The 27,282-nt window shown below is 38.9% G+C and overlaps 2 protein-coding genes across 3 annotated transcripts in view; both read right to left on the reverse strand.

Annotated features, from left to right (window-relative positions):
* The window catches only part of kat6b (K(lysine) acetyltransferase 6B), a 173,238-nt gene that overhangs the window by 124,093 nt on the left and 21,863 nt on the right, over positions 1 to 27,282 (reverse strand). The window lies entirely within an intron of this gene.
* The window catches only part of LOC148078785 (adenosine kinase-like), a 143,572-nt gene that overhangs the window by 80,237 nt on the left and 36,053 nt on the right, over positions 1 to 27,282 (reverse strand). For both annotated transcript variants that reach the window (XM_087792751.1, XM_087792750.1), the window contains one exon: positions 6 to 178. In XM_087792751.1, the coding sequence (XP_087648877.1) occupies positions 6 to 178 (173 nt within the window). The remainder of the gene's footprint in view (positions 1 to 5; positions 179 to 27,282) is intronic.

A 27,282-nucleotide genomic window follows, 5' to 3' on the forward strand; every position in this document is an offset into this window, starting at 1 on the left:
CTGACCTGTTATCCCCAGTGATGCAGGCGGCGCAGGTTCCGGTGGGCTCCTCGCCTTGCTCGTAGTAGCGAGCGTCAACATGGGCTTCCTCCGCCTTCTGCTTCAGTATCTCCCCGAAGTGGTCAGCGCCGATGCACCCGAAGAACGTGGCCACCTTGTGCGGTTTCTGGATCATCCACTGGGGAGAGAGAGACGGAAACACACGCGGCAGTTACACTCGGTTTACAAAACGAAAGTCTGCTTGAAGGGTCGGGTTCAGCCGAGGCAGATGGCTTACAAACTGGAGCTTCGCGGCAAACATACTGCTTGTGATATATGAGGGCTGCGAGCTGTGGTAAACAACCACTTCCACTCCACACAGAGGCCTCATTCTCTCACTCCGCCCTCCTGCGCGCTAAAAACAGTCTTATCTTATTTTAATAAACCTCTTTCACAGACAAACAGATCCACTGTGGAGCGACTACTGAAGCTCAGACTGCTCACTGAGTTTTCACCTGACATCCTCCACTAATGGATGTGCAGAACACACTCCTCTTTGCTAGCTTTATAGTAGCCTCCTGGATTGTTGCTGACCGAGGCCCCTGGTGAATGAGATGCTGCCGCTACCGAGGATGACCTGTATATGTGTGAAATTAATCATTTCACACGACCAGATAACACTCAAGTCAGAAAAAAAATGTGGACGGAGCTGCTCTCCTGTTTATTGTTCTCCCTCCTCTTGTCTCCAGGTGACTCACAGACATCATCAGCTTAAATCAACAGTTGTTTTACGGTGGTGAACCAAGATGGTGTGTCAATGTTAATCTTTCAAATATAAATATGTCAGAAACGAGAAAAGAATCAGAAAATCCATAGTGCGGATAAATATGCAATAACAGTTTTTCATTCAGTGCTGCATTATCTTATTTGAGTGATATCTATTCTAAATCAGTTACACAAAATGGCCTAATATTCTATGTGATAAGGTAAGGTAAGGTAAGGTAAAACTTTATTGATTTGTTGTTTTTTTCCAATAGCCAATACATACAGAATTAAAAAAAAAAATAAAAAAATAAATCAATCAAAATAAAATAAGAACAAGAACATAAAGAGAAAGAACAAGATGACACAATCTAAGTCTAAAGATAAAGATAAAGAACATAGATCAAAGAAAAACAACAAAGACAAAGGATACAAAGACTAACATAGAACAGAACATTCAGATATTTTCATTGATATATTGATACTAGAATTTGAGTTTTTCAGCAGCGGTTGGTGTAGGTAAAAACCTTAAGCACATGTTTTCTGGCTCTGTAGGTCCATGCTATGATGATATCATAGCTGCTGTCTCAACTTCATGTCATACGAAATCCTGTCTCGGTAATTGGGTCGTGCCCCTGCCTCCCTTGCACCTCCGTGACACACAAACAGGCAAATCCGGAGTGAAAGCAGCAGAAGTCGGCTCCTCCTCGCCCGTCTCCTGCTGCAGGCCTCTCGCACTTATCAAGGTCAGAGGCTCGGGTGCATGTCAGGTCCAATTCTATTTTACCATTGACGCGCCAAACTCCGAATCCAAGGTTAGGGGGCTGAAGGCTGTAAATAATGACGGTGTGGCCCCTCCATTTGGATGCATGTCAGGTGGGAGTGGATCGGCACTCTCGGAGAGGTGCGGCGAGAGGCTTCGCCATCCTCTGTGACGACAGCGTGGTGAATCACCAACATCACCCATCCTCCCCACGTCTCCCTCATCTGACCGAGGGATGTACTCTCTCTGCCAAATCAGCTTGTCATCTTTGATGATCATTACAGGAAATGAACACATTCATACACACACGTGAATGAATACAGTACACAGAGTTGGTTGACAAACACTGCACAAATACGAAAAACTTTACTTTACAACTAGAAGCTTTGCTGTGACTGAAAAAAAAAAAACAAGGCAGCAGTTCACTTTAAAAACCAAGAGAATATCTTAAATGACGTTGACAACTCTAAATTCAACTTGAAATACTTTCCAGTCATGACCTGATAACTGTGATTTAAAAGGCTGTATTTCATTTGCTAAAAGCTTCTAAAAGAAATTATGTAAAAGACAAATTAGCAGTCTTTGACTTTCAGTGGAGACGAGACAGTGAAGTTTTGTTCCGCCAACATTTTTTTTCAATTTGTCTGGGTCAAGATAAGTCATGCATGACTGATGTCTGTGTGAGTCTGCAGAAACTCACAATGTCATTGTCGTTCTCTTATATGCAGAGAGTCTAAACGAATGACGTCCCTTCGCAAGCCAATACTGACAGCAATTTGTGTTAAAATAACCTTATATATATTCGCAAAATATATAAACAAATCAACATTATATAATTAATGTTTCATTTTTCAGCTTTAGCCATGCCGTCCACTCTGAAAGAGTAGACATTTTGAGAAATGTTACAAAAGAGAAGGTTGAGCAAGTTTGTGAAAAATCTTGCCAAGCCACAAAATTCCCATAAGGAGAAGTTTACAAACACAGATATATATTGAGTATATATAACAGTTCCTGAGGAGACGATTGGAAACACATCTGCAGCTTGTTCAGGTTTTAAAAGCAGATCACAAGCGAAAATGTCAAGAATTGTGAACAAGTGTTGACATGAACAACATAAACTTGAAGACAAGTTCGACAAACGTCTAATTATCATAGAAATGTAATTATTAATATTCCAAGATTCACATAAACACAATTGAATATCTTGAGTTGTAAAAGGCATGGCTCAACCTGAAACAGAACATAAAAATCTGATATTTTTCTATCCATTATGTGAAAATTTCAACAAGAATTGCCAAAACTATTGGCTTGCGAAATAATGTGAAACATTTTGGGACACCCTGCATATATAAAAAAAATACATACAGTATATTATTATTACTTTTACCTAGTATTTTAAGAGAACAAATTGAATAGGCAATAACAAAGAGATTTTGAATATCCAGGGCACCCTGCAGACATTCCCTCTCCACTCGCAGATTATGTGAGATAATGCCTCCATTATGACAAAAGCCGTATTCGCAGGGTTACAGGGAGGTCAACCAACCCCGTGCCGGGTATTCATGCTTAGTCACATCCCAATTATAGTGCAGCGGCGGAGGCAGAAATTGGCAAATGTACATCAAGGCGCTTCATTACTGAGGGCTGCTCCAGTGAAATTAAGCAGCAGATGAGACAGAGTGAGATTTTCTCCCTCAGGCAGCATGTCAGACAGGGGGAGGGAGTTAGTACAGAGGAAGAAGAAAGAAACAGTAACAGGTTTTGCTCAGATGGAGCCTTGGATTCATCTCATGTACAACTCTAGACCACTGGTCCATAGATGTTAGGGAGAAGTGAAGGATACACAACACAAGAGTATATAGGCGTATGTACATTCAGATATGGATAGAATAACATCACAGAAAGGAGGCAGGGAGGGAGCGAGAGGGATGAGGAGAGCCAACTGGGTAAACACAACATGATGATAGACATACATTATGTGAAGTGGATAGTAAGCTAGCTATTGCTTTCTCTTCTGAATCCATTTATCCAAATAATCTTTCATAACACGCAGACCACCCGCCTCCAGCCCCAGGAGTGAATAGATTGCTATTAATTATGTTGTATACAGGCCACGATGCGACTCACTTAGGAAGCTGATCAGGCCACTTCCTTAAGATCGTGACACATTTTCCACAAACCTCAAATAAGTATTATGAAATCCACAAAACATTTGAGCTGTTACCAATAAATCTTTGAAGATCGTGCAGAAGGTAAAGAGCAGATACACAGATTTGTTGTAAAACACTTTCCAAAACCCACTTTTATAAATGTGGAACCCCCTATTCCAGTCTCCAAATCCAGAATCAACATTGTCCAAGTTACACTGCACACGCAGGTTTGCAATGACAGCTCCACAACATCCAGCGTCCTTAAATACTCAGGGTAGACCTAATAATGCATTGGTGATGGATGAACCCGCCTTAGAGCCCTCTGACTTTTCAGTAGAGGGTGTGTTAATGGGATTATGGAGGTCCTCAAGAAATGTTAAATGAAGATAGTTCGTAAATTCAATCCCTCCACGGCAGACCGGAAGCACTTATCTATCTTTTCTATTAACACTCTATTACTTTGCAAATAGTGCTTCGTCTTTCTTAGGCCTGGTACATGGTTTAAGATCCTTTTAAGATCTTACTGACGGCAGATTACACCAGTTGTTCCCAGAAACCGTCACTGCACGTTTGGACCATGTAAGTCTTCCAGGCAGCCTCATCCATCATCTTATCCAACTCATAGATGACAGCTAGCTATTCACCCGAGGGCCTCCTCTGACATATAGGCCACATGCACTTATGAACACCTTCATTCTAAGACTCTGTGTTTTATACAGACAAAGTATGATCAAACCTTTAAATGACACACTGCTGTTGCTAGTATAGAAGCCTCAAAGAAAAACAATGAAGTCACAAGGATGAGGGTTATTCCAATAATCCTTCCAGTGACTACAGGTTGTAATCTTTTCCAGGTCAGGGTCCTGGTGCAAGCTAGGACAATGTGGAGGCCTACCTCCTGGAACAACTTAACCTAATGGGTGATAGTTTACCCTTGCGTTATCTCTTTGTCAGGGCCCAAAAAAAAAAACGGATACCGCAAGGGATAACACAATGGTTAAGTAAAACACATTCCCCATGGTAAGGTTGCAATATAGGGGTTAAACACTGCATATCCAAATGATTTTAACAAGTTTTCTATCATTAAATATCATTTTCATATGAGAGAAAAAAATCAATGATGAAAGAAACATCACAATATATGTACTGATAGATAGTTCAGATTATGTAACATGAAAATATATAAATAATTTAATACTGTAATAACATACTGCAATGTTTTTCTTTCTCTGACACTATGGCCGACGTCCTCGCTTGACTAATTATTGATGATGTGGTAAATGGAGTGGATATTCCTCCTTTAAACAATTTCTTGTTTCCATTGTCCCTCAGGGGTGACTGTGTCTTGCCAGGAATCATTTCTGCTCAATTAGTGACGTAATTCCAGAGCAATTCAGAGAAGTCGGAGCACTGCGCTCTTTTACAGGCAGTGTGTGATGACAGCTGCTCGTCTGCCTCCAGATCGACGACAGAGACATCTTCTGGCTGCTGCAGGTAGCCTTCGCCCTGTCTCCCCCTCTCTCTCTCTCTCCCACTGCTCAGTTCATCTTTTAAACAAGGACAGAAGACAAGTCCCCATTCTCCACGCTTCACCTCACCCGTGTCGTCCTCTTGAGAAGAACATGTCCGTGCCTAATGATGGTCACATTAATTATAAGCTTATCAACCCGGCCTAAATTCAATAGAGCTATTTATAGAGGTCTGTAAAAGCAGAAGACAAGGGTGCTATCACTGAGTTGGCCTTAAAGAGACAATGCTGACTTTCATCTTACAGTAAACTCTGTGCTTTAATCATTTTAGTTCTGAGTTATTGCAACATAAACTAATAAACTGAAGCTAATATTCATGTATTCCGTCAGATTTAAATAGTAGAAAAGACTAGATCCACTATGTCCTGGGGTGCTATGGCAACAACACCGTGATCCTGAGGCAAAAATATGTCGTCTTGTCTGCATCGCAACAACATATTATAGACAGAGGTGGATGGCTTTTTTTTTACCCACTAACTCTTGATTTGCTGCGCATTAAAAAATAGCCAGTAAACGTCTACCCATCAAATCCTGTCATCACCAGCACTTTTATAGAAGGCATGGTGCGTAGAGGGACCTCACCACGAGCACTGACATTGATGAGGTCAGGCAGCGTCCATTAAATCACTCTTCCAGTAAAGTATGGGGCGTTGGAGCAACTGGCCAAGGATTTTTCAGTCAATCAGGTAACACACCAGAGCCCGACACGAGCGACACTGGAGCCTTCTGGTCAATAACCCAGATCAGTTCAATTTTATGCACAGTTAGCCATGTTGGCTTGCTCGGGCATGCATATGTTATTGACACATTTTACCGCATGTTTGTATTCATTTTTAATTCCCTCATTCTTTCCCTTAGGGTGTCAAACCAGCACCTCTATTCTAAGACACATAACATAGAAGGTGGTTGACATAGCCAAGCAGGGGTCCTGCCAGGGCATTTGAACTGCTGTGCGCCAGTGAAACAGCTAAAGGAGCAGAGAGCGAGCCAGAGCAGAGCTGTAAATGATCAACACGATAATGAGCTGATTATCAGTCAAAGGCATGGATAAGCTCCCTCTCCGGTAATTTCCTTTTAGATCAGTCAACCATATTCCCCTCTCTGCAATCAACACACAAAGAGGAGGCGAGGCACGAAGTCCGATGGGAATCAGGCCCGTATCGACTTCCAGATCCTCAATGTCGGACCTGTCCCGGGCCGACACACCAACACAATGTCGAAGCTTGTGTATCAATACAGCAGTTTCTGTCTGTAATAGTTGTGCCACAGTTAAAGTGCCAGCATGAGACCGAGATTCATCATTTCAACAATCCAGTGCAACAATACACCAACGCATCAATACAGGGGGTATGAAAGTGTATGAAATAATTGTCTTTACCACTGTATTATCTCCTTTTAGTGCATATAACTATATATATAAATAAAGTGATTTGGTCATATGACCTGTGCCCAAATATTCTTTCCATTCCTACTTTCCATAGCTATCTATAATTACAATGTATTTGTAGTTATTACAAACTACAACTATAATTTATTATTGACCAGGTCATTGTCCATTTCACCAAAACACCAAAACTTTAGAATGATTAAAATCAGTTTTCAAACCCGTTTCAAACTTCAAAGGCATTTTTATGAAAGATAGATTAACTGTTTCCTTCAACAGATGCAAATTTTAAAACTTAGCAAAATGGTGTCACAACACGATCTACAGTAGAGCTTGTAATCCATGCATTTTCGTCTTGTCCTTTAGACTACTGTAATAGTTCATTTTCATGTCAAAGCAAGAAGAAGCTGTCTCACCTTCAGTTAATACAAAACTCTGCAGCAAGAATTCTGACCTGCTATAGTAGAAGAACTTACATTTCCCCGATCCTTGAAACTCTGCATTGGCTGACAGTAAAATTCTGGTTCTTACTTACAGAGCTATTCAAGGTCAGGCTCCTCCTTACATCAGTGATCTGATCCAGCCTTACACCCCAGCTCGTTCTTTTAGGTCTGTGGATCAGAATCTACTGATGGTTCTCTGCACACGCTTCCGGACCAAAGGAGAGAAATCCTTCGGCTTGTAACTTTGGAACGATCTTTCTCTCCTTCAAGAAGCATCTTACGACCATTTTTATTGTGCAGGCTTTTTCTTAACTATGTTGGGGCTGCTGTGTTTGTCTCTATGTTGTCTTGGTCTGTTAAAGTATGTATTTTAACTGTTAGGTTAGTTAAAGGGAGGACATGTTTTATAAAAACATGTAATCATTTGTTGAGACATTAAAAGACACTGATCCACATGAACTTAGACTCTAATATTATTTAATCTGTGAGATGAAAGTGAGTGAAGTGAAAATGATGAATAGGGAATTATCATTATAGATATTTCCTTAACATAATTCTGTCCTTCATTAGAAGATGTTGTGTAACATTTTTTGCAAGTTTCCCATCAAATGTCCTGTTTCTATTTACTGGACTAGAATAGTTAGTCCTACATCTTGGTTAGACCTAAAGCTAGTCCCTAGTGGTAGTCTATTGTAAACAAGCTTTTTTAAGTTTTTTTTTTTCTGGGCCTGACCTGAGCATGGAAGAGAATCTTCAAGGGTACCTGTAACTTTTGTAATAATATGTGTGACTGTTTTCAGACATATTGTTTATTTTATTTGTATTCATAATATACAATATATACAATAAACTTATGTATTCAGTCTATTACAATTTGCTTTTAAATGTATTTTATTATCTCTGTATTATCTAATAGTTGCACTGTTTAGAACATTTACTTTAAGTACATTTAACATGATGTTTGAAAAAAAAAATTGCCTCATAATTTATTATAGTAAAATAACCACACCTATACAAATAAACTGATTCTTTAACATGAGTTGTTTAAACCATGCTTGCTGGGTAAAAAAAAATTTCCTCAACAGTTAAGGTTTTATCTTTGATGACACCAGTGTAAAACGTGCACCTTTAATGATGCTTTCAACAGAATAAAATAGTAAATCCTATTTCAAAAATATGTAAGATCTTTTATATCAGAAAATATGTGATGAAAGAACAATTGTTGAATGTGCACAATGGCAACATACAGCTTTTAACCACACAAACAGCGGGTAGGATGTTAAACACAACCAAATTGTGACAGTATTTTGGGCTTTAATTTTCACAGTCTTATCAAAGGTGAGCTCACATAACAGACCTTCATGCACACATACTTTTTCTTATTTAACACATTTTGCTGCTTCCTTTTCTCGCTGCATTGAAATCTGTGAAGTGTCACTGTCTCCAGACAGGAGCTCTATCTGAAAAGAAAACACTTGTTTTTTTCCCTTCCTTCCCCTTATTAAACACACAGCCTTGATTTTGTTTCTGCAGCCCAGGAGTCCTGAATTATTTACAGGATAAACAAGGTGATGCTGTTTCAGTAAGTCAGAGGCAATATCTTCTTATCGCTGCAACAAAGATGCAGGGCAGGAATGAGGGGTTGATCTCTGATCCAGCAGCAGCTTCTCCCTGATACTTATCTGGGGGGTTTCAAGGGGAAAAAACCACTCTACACTAAATCCACATATTGTCGCTCCAAGTCGTCTGTGGAGACAGTGGCGGCTACGAAGGCATACAAGCCGATTTACTAAGTGTGTTTATTCCAAGGTAGAGGTGTTGTTAGGTGATCACACAGTGGGATTCATGTTTGCAGGGGTTGCTGCTATACAAGGTTCAGCCGAGAGATGATGAGGGATGTCTGCAACTAAAGCCTCTAATCCTGTCTGTGTTCCTGGGGCTCCAGCCAGTGGGAGGGCAGCCGAGTTTGGCCCCTGCACAGGTGAATCACTTCCACCTTCCCACCCTCATCTCATCTGCACACGAGTGGCATACATTCATGCCATTTTTTACGGCAACGCGGTAGCACACGCCTGGTGTCCATCACTTTTCTTTCTGTTTGGAATGGCTGACAGCCTCAACCCACGGCAGGCCCTCAAACCTAATTTTGTCAGAACGGAAAATGTACTTCACAGCATGAGCTGTTGGAAGGAAATGACTTCTAATGAAGGGGAGTCTGTGTTTTGTTACTAGAATGACTATGTTTCCTCAATCATTTACCAGCAGCAGCACGAACGTGAAAAAACAATTAGTTTACATTTTGTTGTGTAATCGTTTTTGGGTCATTTTACGGTGAATTGTTTAACATTTTAATCCAAAACTCAACCCACAATTGTATTTTTATTCAATGTCAAGTCATTCCTTTAAATGTGCATCACACACACATGGACTGAAAGGTAGTTATCAGTTATCACTGTTTTTTTAAATAATAATAAATCATTTTCTAAACAAATATAAAAGAAAGGAGAGTTTTGAGTGGGCCGGAGAATATGATCCTCCAGGCCATTTGCAGGCCATGGGCGGCAAGATTGACACGTCTGCTCTTACTGTAACTGTTGTTGAAACTATTTAGTTAAAGATATTTAGAGGGTTACCAACTTTGCTAATCTCTAAATTAAAAGGTAATAAGGATCACTGTGTTGTTCAGAAAAAAAACATTATACAATTATTGACATATTCCTTAAATATATTGAGATGCCTTTATGCCAACTATTTACAGTAATGATTCAAATGTTTGTCTAGACAGTAAAAAAAAAGAAAAGAACAGAAACGATGATTCCCATATAAACCTAAAATAACAAACTAACAACATTTGCTCAGTGTGAGCTGGAATCCCATTTTTTTTCTCTTGGCTGAGCCCCAGTCTAACCATAATGAACACATGTAAAAATATACAAACATTATGTGTTGGATGTATTCTTACAATAAGAAGTCACTTTGCTTGTGATTTTTTCAAAAAAGAGTGGAAAGTGGAAAGAATACACAAAATAAAACAAACCAATTGTCTGTCAGAAATAGAATAGAACAACATTTCAGCCTTAGCAAATGTTTTATTTGTTTATTTTGTGTGTGTTTATTTTGATGCAGTCTGCAAGCAACTATAGCAGAAGTCTGGAGAGAGATCAAGACAAAAGACAAGAAAAACACGTTCTCGATAATGTCAAATATATTGTCTTAAACCACATTAAAATATAAAACAATGACATTCGCTGATACACAGAACACACCTTCACATAAGGCCTGTCATTTGACTGTGTGTCTGGTACATGGAGGGCGACAGGCAGGAGAAGACATTTGACATCCATCACTAACATCAGACAAAACAGCTGTGCTCCCAGCTTGTCCTTTGACCCCGTGTGAATATTATATACAGAGCAGTGTTCTGCTCACAGAAAGGAAACAACATTCCTACTGTCTTTACACACAGAAACAAGATCCTACTTATCATATTATGCATGCCTCTGTGTCCCCTGAGCACAAAGAGCTTTTTCTTCACGTTAACTGCTGCAAATATCGGTGACGAGCATCTCCAGTTACTCAGTGAGCTGCTGCAAAGCAGGTTGTGTGTCCATACTGAGGCAGTTTGACTGCAAAGGTAAGCAGAAATGGCTCCAACCTCATCGGTGACAGCATTCATTCACAGTCAAGGTTCAACGACTAATACTGTCCTAATAGGCCGACCTTTTCTGCATGGACCACATGCTTGGACAGCTCAGTCCAACTTGGCACTTAAAACAAAAATCTATTTCATGTGTGTCTAACTAAAGGCCCAGATAGTTGGCTCAAAATCAAGTAGATTTATAACCATGTTGATATTGTGACGTATAAAGATATCAAAGTTTAAGAAAGATTATCCATTTCTACAATTACACTGGTCTTATAAGAGTAAAACTGATGTCCAATAGAATATGAATTGTTGGTATGCTACTAGAGCTGCACTCATAGCATAGAGCAAGTTTAAACTAACAATGTAAATATTAAACATTGAGTCCAAAGATTAAAAGCTTTTAAATGATACAAAGATTACTCACTTAAACACATATGAATGTAAGCTGTGCAGCTCTGGTTCTATCAGGTCAAATACTCAACTTAAACTTGCTATTTAAGTAAATCAACTGACAATGGATACCTCACCACAGGATGAACACAATGCCATTGTACCCTAGAATTGTAAAAAATGTTTTGTCTGTTTGTCACTGGTGAAGGTATGTTTATAAAAAAAATATATATAAATGAATTATTGGTACAAGAGAAGAAACAATCTGTGAAATCTTGTGACAGATTCGTAAATACACGTTTAGGCCCAGGAGCTCGCCTGCTAAAAGACTTTCCCCCCCTTGTGTGATTAACTTTGACTCCCCTGATCTATTCAATAATGCATTGGGACAAAACCGAGCTCTGATTATCAGCAGCACAGATGTGACCACTTGCTGGGTGTGGAGGGCGGATTCGTGTCACAGTGTGCACACCTGATCTAATTCACTTCACAGAGCCGACTGATTGAATGGCAGCCATTAACAAACAGGTTAGGAAGCAAGCCTGAACAGACCTGAGTTTCAACTGCTACACTCACAGATCACAGTCTGGAGTTCGGCGCCTTTGTGTCTCAGCCATCATCCAGCCCGAAGAACACCCAGTCAACACACCAAGGGAGGACTTAAGTTTATTTCTGCTCGGCTGTCAAGTGATTGAATTTCAAATCATCAAGTGGAAGCTTTAAACAAGTTGTTTTTTTCCTGACAGCTCAGCGAGAGGGGGAGCTGGAACCATCGACAACTGGCTGCTGCATTGCATCGTGACAAACAACAGGGAGAGGGAAAAAAAAGGAAAAAAAGTTTGGATTTATCACTCAGATAACCTTCCAGGTCCCTTCAGCTGGTGCTGCTCGCCAGACAACTCCGACAGAGTTATGCATCATTAATCCCCATGAACACCACGGTGATGAATTACTCTCTGCGTCCCCATGAAAAATAAGGCAGTTATTACTCGGTCATAAAGAACTGTATTGGTATCATCACTTTGAGCAGATAATAATGCGAGTATACAATGTTTCAAGGATTCAACTGCACACTTCCGATGACAGTTAGCCGTATATTTCTGTGCCTGTCACTGTGCAGCTGGAGAGAGAAAATCCCATTAAATAACATGTCCTGAGTAGAGAAGATGAAAGATCTTCAAACCCAGGATTGAAATACACAGGAGACACTCAAGCTAGCAAGTAGCATTTAGCGCACTATAAAATATGTCTAAATAATGACACAGCTCTGTCTTTACTACCTGTACAGAAGCACTCTCTGACCCGCATTTCGCATGGTCACGAGTCCACTTCAAGGTTCTATTTATGAACTGTTCCACCCTCAGGAATCTGCTCCAGCCCTGTCATCATCATCCAAGTCAATCTTCAGCCCTTCTGCCTGATAGCAAAGGAAACTGGTAACTAGGTGATGTGATCACAGCCGACTCTCGGCAATCAGGAGATGTTATTTTTGATGAAGCAAAAAAACTTTTTTTTATTTACTAGTATAGTCTTCCTTCAATTAATTCTGTAAAAATATTATTTACATCATCATAACATCTTTCTTTGTAAATGTGTTTAACACAAGGGAATTAGGTCCTGAAATGTATTATATATAATATAAATGAGAGGCTTTTATTTAATGAAGGAAAACGTTTGACAACATTCTTTTATGTGTGACATGTTTATGTCGAAAACTATTGGATTCAAAAAAATTGTTATTCATCTATGAAACGACTGTATTCAAATCAGTTTTGAAATATAAAAAAAAATGATTATAGATTATTGTCATCATAGACTGGTGTAAAATATCTAAATATAAACAAATGATCCAAAGCTGACTAGCTAAAGTATATTCATTCATTTTCTGATGCTTTTTCCCTTTGTGATATTTGTACTTCAATACTCTTGCAGGAAGTTGACTTTATTTCCATTTCATTGAACCACGTGTCCCAGGTTTAGATTTTTTGTGTACAACAGCTACAGTGATCTTTCCTACACACACTATTATGCATGAGAGCTCAGGTCACTGGCTCTGGGCTCCCCTCTGGCTGACTTAACAAGCAGACACATCATACTTTACACTGGTCACTTCACTACATGTACTTGCCATAACAAATATATTGAATATCAGAAACTGATATTTAATCTTAAATAATGTGATGAGAGGTCTAAATCTTGTTTAATTCTCAAGTCTCACTCTCACAGCAAAAATTAAAATCAACAAAAAGAGAATTCAAATGATTTTTGGTAGATTTGTAGATTTTTCAATACAAGAATTCGGAATAATAATAAAATTGGTTACTGAGTTCGTTTAAGAAAACCGTTACTGCATGTTTATTAAACATTTTTTTAATAACATATTTTATTTCTGCACATAGCATCCAACCAATATTTAAAGACTCATTAAGTAATTTTAAAGTTAGCCAAAAAATTGGAATAGTGTACTGTGTTCTTCAACAAACGCCCTACAGAGACTCTTGGAAGTCATAAGAAATTTAACATGAAGGCCACAGATTTCCTTGTCCTGTGTTTAACTATGATAGATATTTAAGCCTAAAACACAAAATTCCATGTTAGTATTATTTAAACAAACAATGTAGTAAATTATAAAATATTGTATTTTGGTAAGTAAAACTATCACATTAAGTAGGTTTCCATGTAAACTCAGCTTACACACATGTTAAATACTAATAGAATGTGATCTTGGTCCAATATAATGTTGTAGATGTTGTCACTAGGGCAATCAGCTAAATCTTTACAAATGTTAAAATCATGGCTTCAGTTTCAAAGTGTGGGTTTATTGAAAAGCTAAAGTAGCTCAGGCATGTTTGGCGTAACACTTGGTCAGTTACCATGGCAACATAAGCCATAAACCAAAACTGCTTGCCAGGCAACCCTGTGTCTCTCTTGACCAATACCACTACTAAAACTTTATAAATCCAATTATAAGTTTATATTTATGATTATGTCATCAAAGCATTTTCCATTAAGTCTTTTACATGCATTATAATGTCTTATTTGAACAAACTAGATATTCAAAGAAAAACATTACCAAGAAGTTTTTCTTATTTCATTTTGTTCTTATCAAAGTGGGTGTGTGTCAGGAGTTCTAAGTATACTCTGTATATCATGTATTGTTCAGACGTTTTAGTGTACTTGAGTGTGTGCAAAAGGGTGATGTTAGAGGATAAGCAAGAACAGCTTGTGTATTTGTTTACAGTAAAAGAAAAAAAATCTTGACAGCATTTGTTTGTTGAGTTGTGGTAATAAACATATATTTTGCCTGAAAAAAGAATGTTGCAGTCTTATGTTGATGCAATTCTCTCAGGGAAATCGCTTTCAACTTTTTAACTGAGCCTGAGAAACCTGTCTCTAGTTCAACACTGCAGAAAACTGACCAGCAACTGTTTCCTTCAACTGAGAAAAATCTCTAAATTTAGGAAAAATTATGTAACAACACAATCTGGAGCTTATAATCCATGCGTTTGTGTCTTCTCGTTTAGACTATTGTAACAGTTTATTTTCATGTCTTAACAAGAAGGATCTGTCTCGCCTGCAGTTAATACAAAACTCTACTGCGAGAATTCTGACCGGCTCTAGTAGAAGAACTCACATTCTCAGATTGTTAAAACTCTTCACTGGTTATCAGTTTCACGGTCAGGCTCCTCCTTACATCCAGTGATCCAGCCTTACACCCCAGCTTGGGCTCTGAGGTCTGTGGATCAGAATCTACTGATGGTTCCTGAACACACTTCCGGACCAGAGGAGAGAAATCCTTCCAGGCTGTTGCTCCTAAGCTTTGGAACGATCTTCTTCTATCTCTGTGTTTGATGGAGTCTACTGACTCCTTCAAGAAACATCTTAAGACATTCTTATTTGTGCAGGCTTTTCCCTGGTTTTCTGGGACTCCTGTGTTTGTCTTATTAGTCAATCTCTTTCTGATCTTTAAAGCATGTATTATAACTGTATTTTGTTTTTGATTGTTAAAGAGCTTTATGACCCTGGTCTGGAAAGGCGCTTTTCAAATAACCTTTACTTACTTTACTTACTTTTAAGTCACAATTAAAAAAGATCAAATAAAAGTGTGATTTATTTGGGATTAATCTCAAGTTTATTATGAGCTGTTGCAATGAATCTATTCACAGTCTCAATTTCAATATTTCTTCTTTAGTTTCTGACAATTAATATTTGTCCTTCTTAAGTCTGCTCAACCATGGAAGACAAAATATGTATTCTTCTTTCAAGTAACACTTTCAAGGGACCCTCAGTGTTTTTTACACATCATCACTTTCTGCATATGTGGACATTATCATTCAACTCTAGGGGGAGAAGTAGGAGGAGTGACGCTATATTTCACCTGTTGCCATGGTGAATCATGTATCCTGCATTCCATTGGCGAGGGCTTTTTATATTCTCATGTAAGAGCTGGTCGTGTGGTAACTGTGGTTCATTAAACAAACTGTAACCCCTTTTTTGAAACAGAGAACTAGGATTTGTCACTAGCTGTGTTGATCCTTGAAAAAGTACAGTGACGCATTCATAGTTTGATTCCTAGTTTTGCTTGCATCCTTTACAGCTCCAGAAAACTTAAATGCCAGATTAAAGAACAAATAAACGGTGCATGTGAAAAATTAGGATCACATTTTTTTCAGACCTAAACAAGAAAACAAAGTAATAAGGTGTTTTCGTTTTTAAAACATTTACATGCGGTGACAGACAAGCACATATCAGGTCTGTATTTTCAGTAGGAAAATGAACAACCATTAGAGCGTACTTTAATTAACAGCTAAAACGTTTCTAGTAAATGGTAAATGACACATGCGCCTATCAATCTGTGTAGCATATATATGCCTTATTCTCAGAAAAGATCATCAATGAACACTGTTGAGAAATGCAGCTCAATAAAACCAAATATATTTCCCATAATTTGTAGTGGAAAGAAGTACACACCACTTCACTTGAGTAAAGTATAGACACTCAAAAACTGTACACAAGTACAATATTAAGGTATTTGTACTCCTTGTATATCCTGGGAACAAACTAGCTAACAAACAAGTGAGCAAGTTGCTACTCTAATAGCTGTAGCAACACAAGCCGAATGAAACTGGTATTGTGCACAAACCTTGTATTACTGTCAGGTTCTCCTCACGCTGATATGTCTGGGCGCCCGGTGTATGGACATGTGGTGGAGAATGGAACTCTGACAAATAAGGATAATTAGGGGCAGTTGGAGTTAAGGTTAACCAGATGACTTTATGTTTGAAAAACAAACAACCCAGGTGTTGGGTCAGCAAAGGAAAGATTTTAGGTCAGCACATGAGACAAAAATAACCCTATATATAACCCTTTAATAACCAAGTTGGAGTGTAATTTAAACTGATATCTATGCTGCATATCTATCTATACTTGTATTTTTAAAAGGCTATAGATTAAAAAATATCTAGCATACTTAAGAAAAATGTGTTATTTCGAGGGAACGGACCTGAACGTGGTTGTACAATTAGTCAAATCATTTATAATAATGTTTTTTCTGGGAGTACTTCTTAACTTTAGGGGAAATCAAAAGATATATGACCAATCCAGTGGATGCTTTCAAGACATGACGTAAGGTAAACATAGTCATAATTGAATGGAAGCTAATCCTACTTTAACGTGCAGTTCAAATGGGAGCTCTTGATGTGTTTTTTTTGTTAAAACAACCATTGTATTGTTCTCTCACAAGTTCATCTATTTAAATAATATACTTTTTTTTTTAAGGGATCCTGATGGTCTGACGTTCCCACAAAGAAAGGACTATTTCTCTGCTTGGAAGGCTTGAACAGAGTCCAACACACATAGTAACAGTATATCCCCTACAGGTGTAAATTCCTGTTGGCTGAGCTGTGCAAATGAAACTGGAGGGAGTTGCAATTTATACAGAGATGTTTCCTCCACCAGATGATGCGAGGCCTGCCCTGGCGAGAAGATCACTTTCTTTCCTATTGCCAGCTGAAACATAAATTCAAACCCTGCTATAAATCAAATATAGATTTTCTGCTCCCCTCGCTATCCTGGGAACGGCTGCGAAAACAATGTCATTTGACACTGCCTGGTTACCATTAACGCACTGGAATCCGTCCATGCTGAGGATTTAGGTCTGTATCCCAGGCGTTTTACAGACCCAAAGAAAGGGAGGGAAATATTCCTGACCTATTTAACACTCTGCGTGTAAAGAGAAGAAACTGAAGTCTGGGGCAGATGCTCTCTACATATACAATGAATCCAGAATCTCACTGCCAAATATAACACCCCATGTGCCAATAATGTTAATATGCTGAAACTCTGTGGCTGCGACTTTCATGTTTCTAGACGCTAACGTTTCTGAGCCAGAAAAGCGCACAATGCATTCCAGTGAAATCTAACTTGGGTAAAAATGTGATTTCTATTTAGGTATTGTGCTAGGTGCCAACAAGCCCATGCTTCTGCCAAACGTTAGAATTTGATCTAATTCAGTATATTTTCTCTTTAGAAGCGCTCAAACAATTATCTTTAGAGAGCAAGTGTGAGCCAAGGTTGATCCACCCCCCCCACCCTCCACTGGTTTTCAACAAACAAGGCAGGATTGTTGTTCTTACTCAAACACATATAGGCTAGCATAACACACTTTAAGTGTTTGCTTGGCACAGTGTTAAGAAAGTGTAATTCCACTGAAAAGGGCCACAGGGTTTCCAGAGATTGTTTACAGAGAGTAATTCCGGGTGAAGAACATTTTGATATTTTAAACAAAATGTAAACCAATTTTAGAAAAAACACCTGCACCCTCCTGTTGGCTTTGGCGAATCTCATCGAGGCAAGCCTTCGGCCAACACGGCGGAGCTTGGAGCTGGGAAAGAATGTGCACGAGCAGACAGCTTTGAGGGAACAACCAAGGTCACCAGAACAATAACTGTGCAGAGGATCTGCTCAGGGGGAAGTATTAAGTCTCTCACACCACTGAACTAAAGGAGCAATGTTCAGGAGGTTGGATTTACCACTTAGTAACCTCAACAGAAGCTCTAAGATTAAAGTTTGTTAAACAGTTCACATTGGCAAAGAGACTGAATAGTTGTATAGGCTGTGTCAACATATTATCTGATGATAATAGTAAAACAGGATTAGTTTTTTTTTATGTTTGTGTTAAAATTAATCTATGTTAAAACTGTAAAAAATAAAGTGTGTAAAATGTTCTAATGCAATAATTACTATTACATTTAAGATGTATTGACTTTGGGAATATGAAAACATAAACCTAGAAGCTAATGAATATCATTAAAAAAGGTTAAGCTGTATAAATATGTTGCTCAACTCAACTGGAATGTGTATAACTCATACTTCTAAATCAACTATAAATCAACTATACATATGTCTTACGCCTAATTGTGGGAAAACCCCAACAGACTTGTTGAGAAATGTCTAACAGCTGGCAGCCACAAGAATTCAGATTTGCTTAGCCAGCACTTTGTGACTGGCAGGAGGAAGTTACACCCACTTCGTAATGATATGTTTCTGTTTGGGAAGGTGCCATGTGAGCTGCTGCCAAAGTAGACATCAGACAGTGATCAAACCAATCTGACTGAAAACACTTGAATGAATTGAGATGTAATAATTGACCAGGGATTCAGTTCAGGTGACAGTTCTGCTTCTGGTCAGATAAGATTAAGACATTTCCTCCATAGCCTTTTTTTGCAGAATATTTTTAGGTTTCTAATCAACTATCATTATTGTATTACAAATTAAATATATATATATATAGATATATATATATATCTATATATATAGATACACATCAAAACTAAATTATATAGTTATTATAACATTATTAAAATATAAAAAAGTTTTATGTGCTTTAAGCATCTTTAACATTTAAACTGAATCTTGGACTGAGCACAGGATTCATTTTTGGCAAACAGCAACTCAACAAAGGGACGTGAAACATAAATCCTGGGGAATTTACCACAAATGCATGCAACTGTTTGCCAAATAAACCCGTCTGCCCCTGTTCTCATCTAAGTTAACATGAGACTCCACTCTATCCTCCTCATCGCCGTCCTGCTGATATATTTACTTTCCATGAATCACTTTGTTTAACTCTGCAATTATCCGGTGCAACACGGTGTCAGTGGAAATCAATGGTGCAGAGGTCGATTGTCGGCCCCGTCACTTCCCACCTGGCGTCGTCGAAACTCTGTGATGGACCTCAGACGTCTTTATCTCAATTCAATAAACCTTATTGACAGCGCACCGCTGCGGACCGAAGAGAAAGAAAGAGAAAAAAAAATGTAATTGCTTTCTCAGATAAACTGTAGTCTAAGGACATACAGTGGCGGAAGAGGCAAGTGATGTGATCAATTATCTGGTGGCCGATTCTCTTTAATTAGAGGGTCTAAGTATTGAGTGAGCTGAGGTGGGAAGCTGAGAGAGCATGTAAACCAACCTCATTACACTGCAGCGATTCACCTCCCAGGAGCTGTGATCCACACTATGTTTACACCATACATTTGTTTCTGTGGTAACATATCGAGTGGAGGAATGCTCATTGACAAACCCCCCCTCCTCTTCCTCCTCTCTACTTTCTTTCTTTCACTCACCCTCCTACTCAGTGCTGGAGAGTCTGTCACACTGGTTTGTCTTTTTTGTAAAGAGTCTGGAGAGGTAGCACAATGTGCCCTAGTTAAAGCGGTGCCCCATCTGCCTGGAATAATGAGACAATTATGCTGCAAGGATCCGTCATTAACTCCTTTGTGGTGGGCAATTTTCAAAACACACCATTCCAGGTTTAGATTTTCTGTGTCGCTTATTCACCCTGATGTGCTTGAGTAAAGAGTTTCCTGCCACTATTGACAGGTTTGTGTTGCTGTAGGGAGAATGCCCAGGAGAATGCAGGCTATATAAAATCATTAAAAAAGACAGACCCACACAAGCAGTTCATTCACTTCTGTACTAGAATATTACACATTTGTATGGGTTTACATGGAGTTCACCAAATTTATTTCTGAACTGATTTCATAATATATACCCAAGTCTACTCCGGAGCTTGTTTTGTTTGATGTGCTGTTGTATTGCTGTCATTCCTAGGCCTCAGAAATTTTGCTCCATTCAATCATTGAATGGAATGACAATATAATTCCTTGAAATCGCCTCTTCCCACTCAAAATCCAACCCAAAGATATAATGGATTTGTTGATGGTGACATTTTGATCACAGTAATGTTTTATATCGTTTTATTCAGGCGAAATACATGTTTATTAATATGCATCTAAACCTCCTAAGATGCTGCTTCCTCATACCAGGAACATTTTTTTTTACATGTAGGCAATATCGAGTAGCCACATTACAACATTAAACACATTTTCAAAATCAAGATCGGCATTGGCAATGTTCTTACTCTTCCATTAAAGGAGACATGTAATGTGGCATTACAAGGTAACATGTGAGACCAAGAAAAGAGACCACATGTTAAACACCAGTGCACCACCATGTTGAAGTCTGACTGAATGCATCACTTAGTCTTCAATTTACAGTTTAGTTCAAAACTGCTCTAAATGTTAAAAATTTGGATTAGTTGAAAATGAACCAAGGTTTTGCTCCATTGGATTATGGAATTACGGGTAACACGCTTAGCTGGCAGTACTTAGCCATGTTTCGTGAGACATTCTATTACATCCAGTTTTTACTTAGCAAATGCAACACTTCAATGTCATTTAAATGTATCTGACTTATACAGCCCTTTTTATGCTTATTCAGTACCCAAGGTGGTTTCTATTCCAATCTATTTACACATGTTCTGATAGGTGTAGGATGGGAAACCAACCACTATACCATGAGTTTCTCTTCAGCAGAAGAATGATGGAACTCTTTTTTCAAATCCCAGTCAGGTTGACCTGTCTGTTCATGGGATAATAGAAGTCGTGAAATGTTTGTTCTTGGAGAAAACATCCATTATGAATGCTTGTTGTTTTCATGTGCATTTTGAATTCTCATATTTTCAAGCAGCCTCAGATATATCCACAGGTGTACCAGTTGCAATATTTACAAGGCAGGAATGTACACAGGGAATGGGAACTATCCTCAATATAGAGTCAAGGTAAATAGACAGATAAACATTACACAAGCTGCAAAATTTGGAACTGAGCGGAACATTTCATTATTATGATCTTTATTTGTATGAGCTAACAATTGCTAGGAAAAACACTACTTATTATATATTATTAATATTATATTTTTTATAATTATTTATTATATTTATCATCTGCCAACTGCCCCCATCTTTAAAATGATCGATGTGAATCATTGAACATTAACTTTTATTATCAATAACACAGTAGTGTTGCATAATTGTTTAATCTCTTTTCACCAAATTTTATTTTATGAATGCTACCTTGGCGATATATCTTTGATTTATTGTATGTGCCTATTCCCCACAATCAAGCTCATTGTCTCACACATGGCATGTCCTAAATTGTCACAATCAAAAACATTTAACCTAGTTAATTTAGCTGTTATAGTGATACGATAGTGGTATAAAGAACACAGAAGAAATTCAACAGATCTTTGCTGCACTTCCGAGAGAGAGAGAGAAAGCCGTGATTGGAGTCTCATAATCGAAAAGTATTTAATTAAACTAATGATAACAAGATCTTGATCAATGCACTACAATTATGAACCTCAAACTCCCGACATGTCACCGACTCTTAGCCCCTTTGTGGTGAAGAAGAAAACGTGTTCTCTTCACAGCTGAACAATTTGATACTTCTCCACTTCACAGTTTCATCCTCAGTGACTCAGTCTCACAGAGACATGTTGGATCTTATAATAGTACCTCGATCAGATAATCTAATCAGCCATGAATTTGTCTGTGAAGAAAAGCTCGACAAAAATCACCACAGAGAAGCCTGAATAATTATCAAAAATCTCCCTGCGCTACATTAGAATTCTAATTAGACATATTATCTAAATTGCTTAAGAGATAATCCAAGCAAGGTTATCGCTGCTCCCTTAACATGCTGGAGAACATGTGGTGGAAACTCGTCAGTATTCGCTGACTCATTCCGCTTATTTTACACCAGAGAGAACATGCATTCATTGTCTCACTGTAGGAAATCAAGGTTGCAATGGCTAAGAATAATACAACCACCTCGAAACAATCTAGAAACTTTTGAAGGAGACCAACAATCAGCCAAACATCCAAGCTTGCAACATGTCTTCCAGAGCAAGTGTTTAACAGTGACATATACTAGTAAGTTAGTAAGTAAGTAGAGGTTATTTGTAAAGACCCTTTCTAGACCAGGGTAACAAAGTGCTTTAACAATCAAAAACAGTATACAGTTAAAATACATGCTTTGAAAGGACAAGACAAACACAGGAGTCCCAGAAAATCATGGAAAAGTCTGCACAAATAAGAATGTCTTCAGATGTTTCTTGATGGATTCAGTAGACTCCATCAAACACAGAGAGAGAGGAAGATCTTTCCAAAGCTTTGGAGCAATAGCCTGGAAGGATTTCTCTCCTCTGGTCCGGAAGCGTGTGCACGGAACCATCAGTAGACTCTGATCCACAGACCTCAGAGCCCGAGCTGGGGTCTGGATCACTGATGTAAACATGTTTGAAGCACAGGCTCTCTTTTTTAAATCCCTGTAGCCATGTAAGAAGGTTTTCTTATGGAGAAGCATTGATGATGGATTAAGTAAAAGGGGAAAATTCCTACATTAGAATATAAATGTGACAGACCACTGTCAAAAAGCTACATAAATGGTATAAATGTGTGCAAGTATTGTATAGGTTTTCCCCCCCTTTTTCGAAATGTACTGCTAAAAGGGACCATATCCCAAAAGATGTAAACAGTGTGGCCCCCCATGTGATCTCAATGTAAAAATGAAACCACAGCACAAGAAAGCTAAAGAATCTTAAATCCTGCTCTGAAAATCCAAACATCAACAATAACAGTAAATATTTCAAAGAAAGTGCATCTCCCATGGTGCACAACAAATCGCTGCCATAAATCGGATGTGACGGGTGCACACTGTAACTCTGCAGACACGAGACAGCTGGATGACAGCAGGCACGGGGTCTAAAAGTGACAGGAGAAGAACATGCAGCAGAACATGGATTTATGAGCAGGTCCAGACTCAAGTAATCCATCAGTAGACACCCAGAGCATCACACATGATCACGGTGGGCACAAGTTTAGACTAGGCTTTGAGGGGGCGGGAAGGATTGATACTTCATCTTGCCAGCTCACAAAAATGTGGGAACTATGTTTGTAAAAGAGCAGTTTACTGCATTTTAGTATGGGTCCGTTGCCACCCACTATGGCGATTTTCAATTTAGTGCAGTCTCCTAATTGGAGCTGTTATGCTTTGATAGAGCGTTGCCTTTTCTCTGGAGGTTCTCGCAGTGGGCTAATTACAGGATGGCGGCAGCTCAATACTAAAGCCATTTCTGAAACATCATCATAATAATTTTAGCGGTAAAAGTTTGCATATAACAGTGATGAGACTCATAATGTTGTGAAGGTGGATGTTACCCAGACACAACATTAAACATGCCTTTATCACCTTTAGCTCTGAGCCTCTACCTCACTGGGAACCCACGGCGACTGGTGTGGTTCAAGTGGTTTGAGAAGTGGTTTCATGACTCCTGAGAAAGAAAAAGCTGCCCATGGATCACGTTTCAATTCTCAAGGGCTCTAATAACCACATCTTGAACTAAATCAGTGCACTGATCCGTCAGTATTGGGTTAGGAACATGTGAAGGGCCCTGTTGAATAAGCTTGTAGGATATCAACATACTCTCTCTATGCTCCTCGAGCCAAGTAAATTGTTTAACTCGATTAGTCTTTGCCAAAGTTGTGCACTTCCCAACACTGAACCCTCCAGACACCGTATCAGTGTTTCGCGGGGGAAAGTGTTCTCCAAAGTCTAAAGGTGGAGCCCATTACCCCGAGTAAAAGCACTGTAAGTTAATAGGATTTGCACCCGATCAAGGGACTGAGCCATTTCCTGAGGCTGTTACAGGCCAAAGCACAAAAATAAATGTTCCTTTATTCAACTCTACTTGGCACCCCCTCCTCCTCCCACCCCACTCCTAATAACCCTTCGGATTCCACCCCTTTTATTTTGTGCCATGCCGGAATATCTGTTATTACTGCATTGGATTTGGCTCCTCTCTTGCTTTTCTCACTTTCCCCAGTTGCCAGTAAAATTGAAAGGTTGGTGCTTTTATGACCATTTAATATTCTGTAGAAAAAAGCATTGTAAGCAAAGCCTGGCCTGTGGTGGACTAGGGCAGAGGGGGTACCAGATTAATCATGGATGATACACCGTGAGGATATTCAGTGAGGAGTAATTGCCAAGGGGCTTTGTGTAATGTATTCTACCCATGAGGTAAAACCTTGTAACAGTGAGAGAGGATAATGGAGTTAGAGGATCATAGAAAGTGTTTGCTGCTTCAACCTTTAACTTGGAGCTTAACCCCGACCTCCAAGTGTAATTACAAGTTAATTGCCAAATGATCTGCAAAAGAAGCTCCCTACAACTCCACAGGCTGATGTTAACTTAGTTTAAAAGGCCTCTTCTGAGGTTCAGTGAGAAATAGATTATTTAAACAATAAATTACCTTTTGAAGGGTGCAGTTGTTCACACTATATGTTAAGCAAAAGAAGAGACGACATTTGATCTGGTATGAAGATGCATTTTAAATGTGTCTCTCTGGATCAGGTGCTTATTAGCGATGATTTTCTTTTTACAATATAAATATTACATCATAGTGTAGCCTGAGGACTTTTTCCAGATACACATGCATTTTCAAGGAGTAGTCCGGAAAGGGATTAGTCTGTGTTCAACTTTGCAAAACAGTGGAAAAAAATAAAGATAAAGCTCAATTTGTTGAAAGTGGATAAAGATGTGGAAAAAGTTTGTACCCCTTGTTTAATGAAAGAAAAATCCACAATGGTCCCAGAAACAACTTGAAAAAGTAATAATAAATAAACAAGTCTATGAAAATTAACAAATTCAAATCAGACGTTTATTTTTAATCGTGGTTTAACAGGCCTGTTATGGGACTCTTAAATAAATATTTGCCTTCTGAGGCGATCATTGCAATCTAACCATTTCTTTATGTGTCAATGAGACTTTTTCTACTCTGAGCAGGTATCTTGGCCAACTAATGAGCGGACTGCTGTAGTTGTCACAGGTTTGAAGGTGGCTTCTGCAGACGGCACATTTCAGCTTCTACAGGAAATAAGAATTAGCTTGGGGATCATAGAAGGCCACATCAGTATAGTTAGATTTTTCCTTTTTAGCCATTTTAGGGTGATTTCTGCTGTGTGTTCAGAGTCATTGTCCTGTTGCAAGACCCATGTGGAATACCTTGGTAGTCATGAGATTTGCAAAACACACCCCGAATCAATCAGAGCCTCCTCCATGTTACAATGTAGATACAAATCATTTTCTTGATTTGCGGTGATGTGCCTGATGTTCGGCTCTTGTCTGGTCTGTTCATAAAACTTTCTCCCAGAAGCCTTGTGACTTTGTCAACACAGATTTTTTGCAAATGTCACTAAGGCTTTTTTATGATTACTTTTTCAAAAATCATGGTCTCCCATGAAGTCCACTTTAACTCAAACAATAATGGGTGGTATGATCCGACACTGATGTAGCTCGACCTTGGAGTTCATTTTCAATGCTTTTAATTTACGTTTCGTCTCGACTCTTTTGTTACCATTCATATTGTTAGTCTCTTTTGAATTCGTCATCTGTTTTTCTTCCTGCGGCAACATTCAGGGAGGTTGGTCGCATGGATTTTAGATCTCACAGTCTTTTTCCTAATCTCACGAGACAACTCCCTCCATCACTTCTTCGGTCCATGTTCAGTCTTGTACACACCATGTCACCAAACAGCGCAATGACTACTTGTGACCCTATGAAGGGGCTGACTGACAAATTACAAGTTTGTAGGCATCTGTGATGCAAGGACACACCTTGATGGAACTGGTTCTTAAGGTCACATTAAATTCAGTCCTTTCTTGGTCCAGGCCTCTTCATTTTTAAGCAATTCTGTTGAACCCGGGTGTGGGGATTTTGGTTTCGATGAACCGACCCCTCCCCAGCCTGTGAACCTGAGTTTAGTTTAAGTGAATGCAATGCAAGACAATGATTATTTAATATGAATTAAATATGAATGATTATCAGTTAATCAAGTGACTATTTGAAATGTGTGTTAAATCTAGATGATTGATTACAGTAAAGTTGTCATTTCCTTACAAGGGTTTAAAAGCGATGTATGATTTCCATTGCTTAAATTCTTGACATTTTTTTTTTCGTTGATTATTTTCGGGTAGTCTTTTAGTAAACGAGGAGTACCATATTTTTTTTTGTGTGTAGTTAGTAGTTGTAGTAATAGTTGATAATTAATTAAAACACTTTTTGAAATTTGGCAATGGTGAGAGCTGTTTCCTCGGACTGGCACTTTATGGCATGAACTCTAATGTATAGGAACAGGACGTAAAGAGTGACCAGATGCTTAATCTGCAGCGTGGAAACAGAAACTTGTATTCAAACTTTGAGAGAACACAGGTGATGCATTTTAATGCAGACTCAAGTTCAGCTCATTTTAGAAACCTGAATGTCTTCACGAAGTCAAATAGTTAAGTCGAGCTGGAGCTGCCATAAACCCAGTGGGAGATCCTGGAATAATCTAGACGATGTTAATGATGCAATTTATATGTGAGGGGACCGGTGTTTGGCAGGCTCTTTCCGTCTCAGCAAGCTGCATGAGCCAGCGAGCTCACAGCACCACCTGCTAGATGGAGAGGGTGGAGTAGGAGGAGGATGTCAGAGCCCATGTGAAAAGAGGGAGCGAGCGAAGCGCTGATAAGAGCCATTACTATTAGTGTCTGTCTGTCACCTGCTGTGCGTCATCCTGCCTTCTCTCGCTCCACATGTGCCCCCATCCCCATCGCTCCATCCGTTTTCCTGAGGCACATCACTTTAAATTTGCACTCACCTACACATTTTCTATCCGGTCACAGATATACTCAGTTGGCTTGAAAAAGCGAGGCAAGCTGCACTCGGGAAGCTGCTGTGAGCTTTGCTTGTAGACTATTGCAAATTAGTAAAGGTACAGACAGCTGCCACTGTTGATTTGATCAACAAAACTGCTTGAGACGAACAGATGAGCTGTTGAATTGGCACATGGGGA

Source organism: Callionymus lyra, chromosome 6 (assembly GCF_982586985.1).
Source record: "Callionymus lyra chromosome 6, fCalLyr1.hap1.1, whole genome shotgun sequence".
In the NCBI taxonomy this organism is placed as follows: Eukaryota; Metazoa; Chordata; class Actinopteri; order Syngnathiformes; family Callionymidae; genus Callionymus; species Callionymus lyra.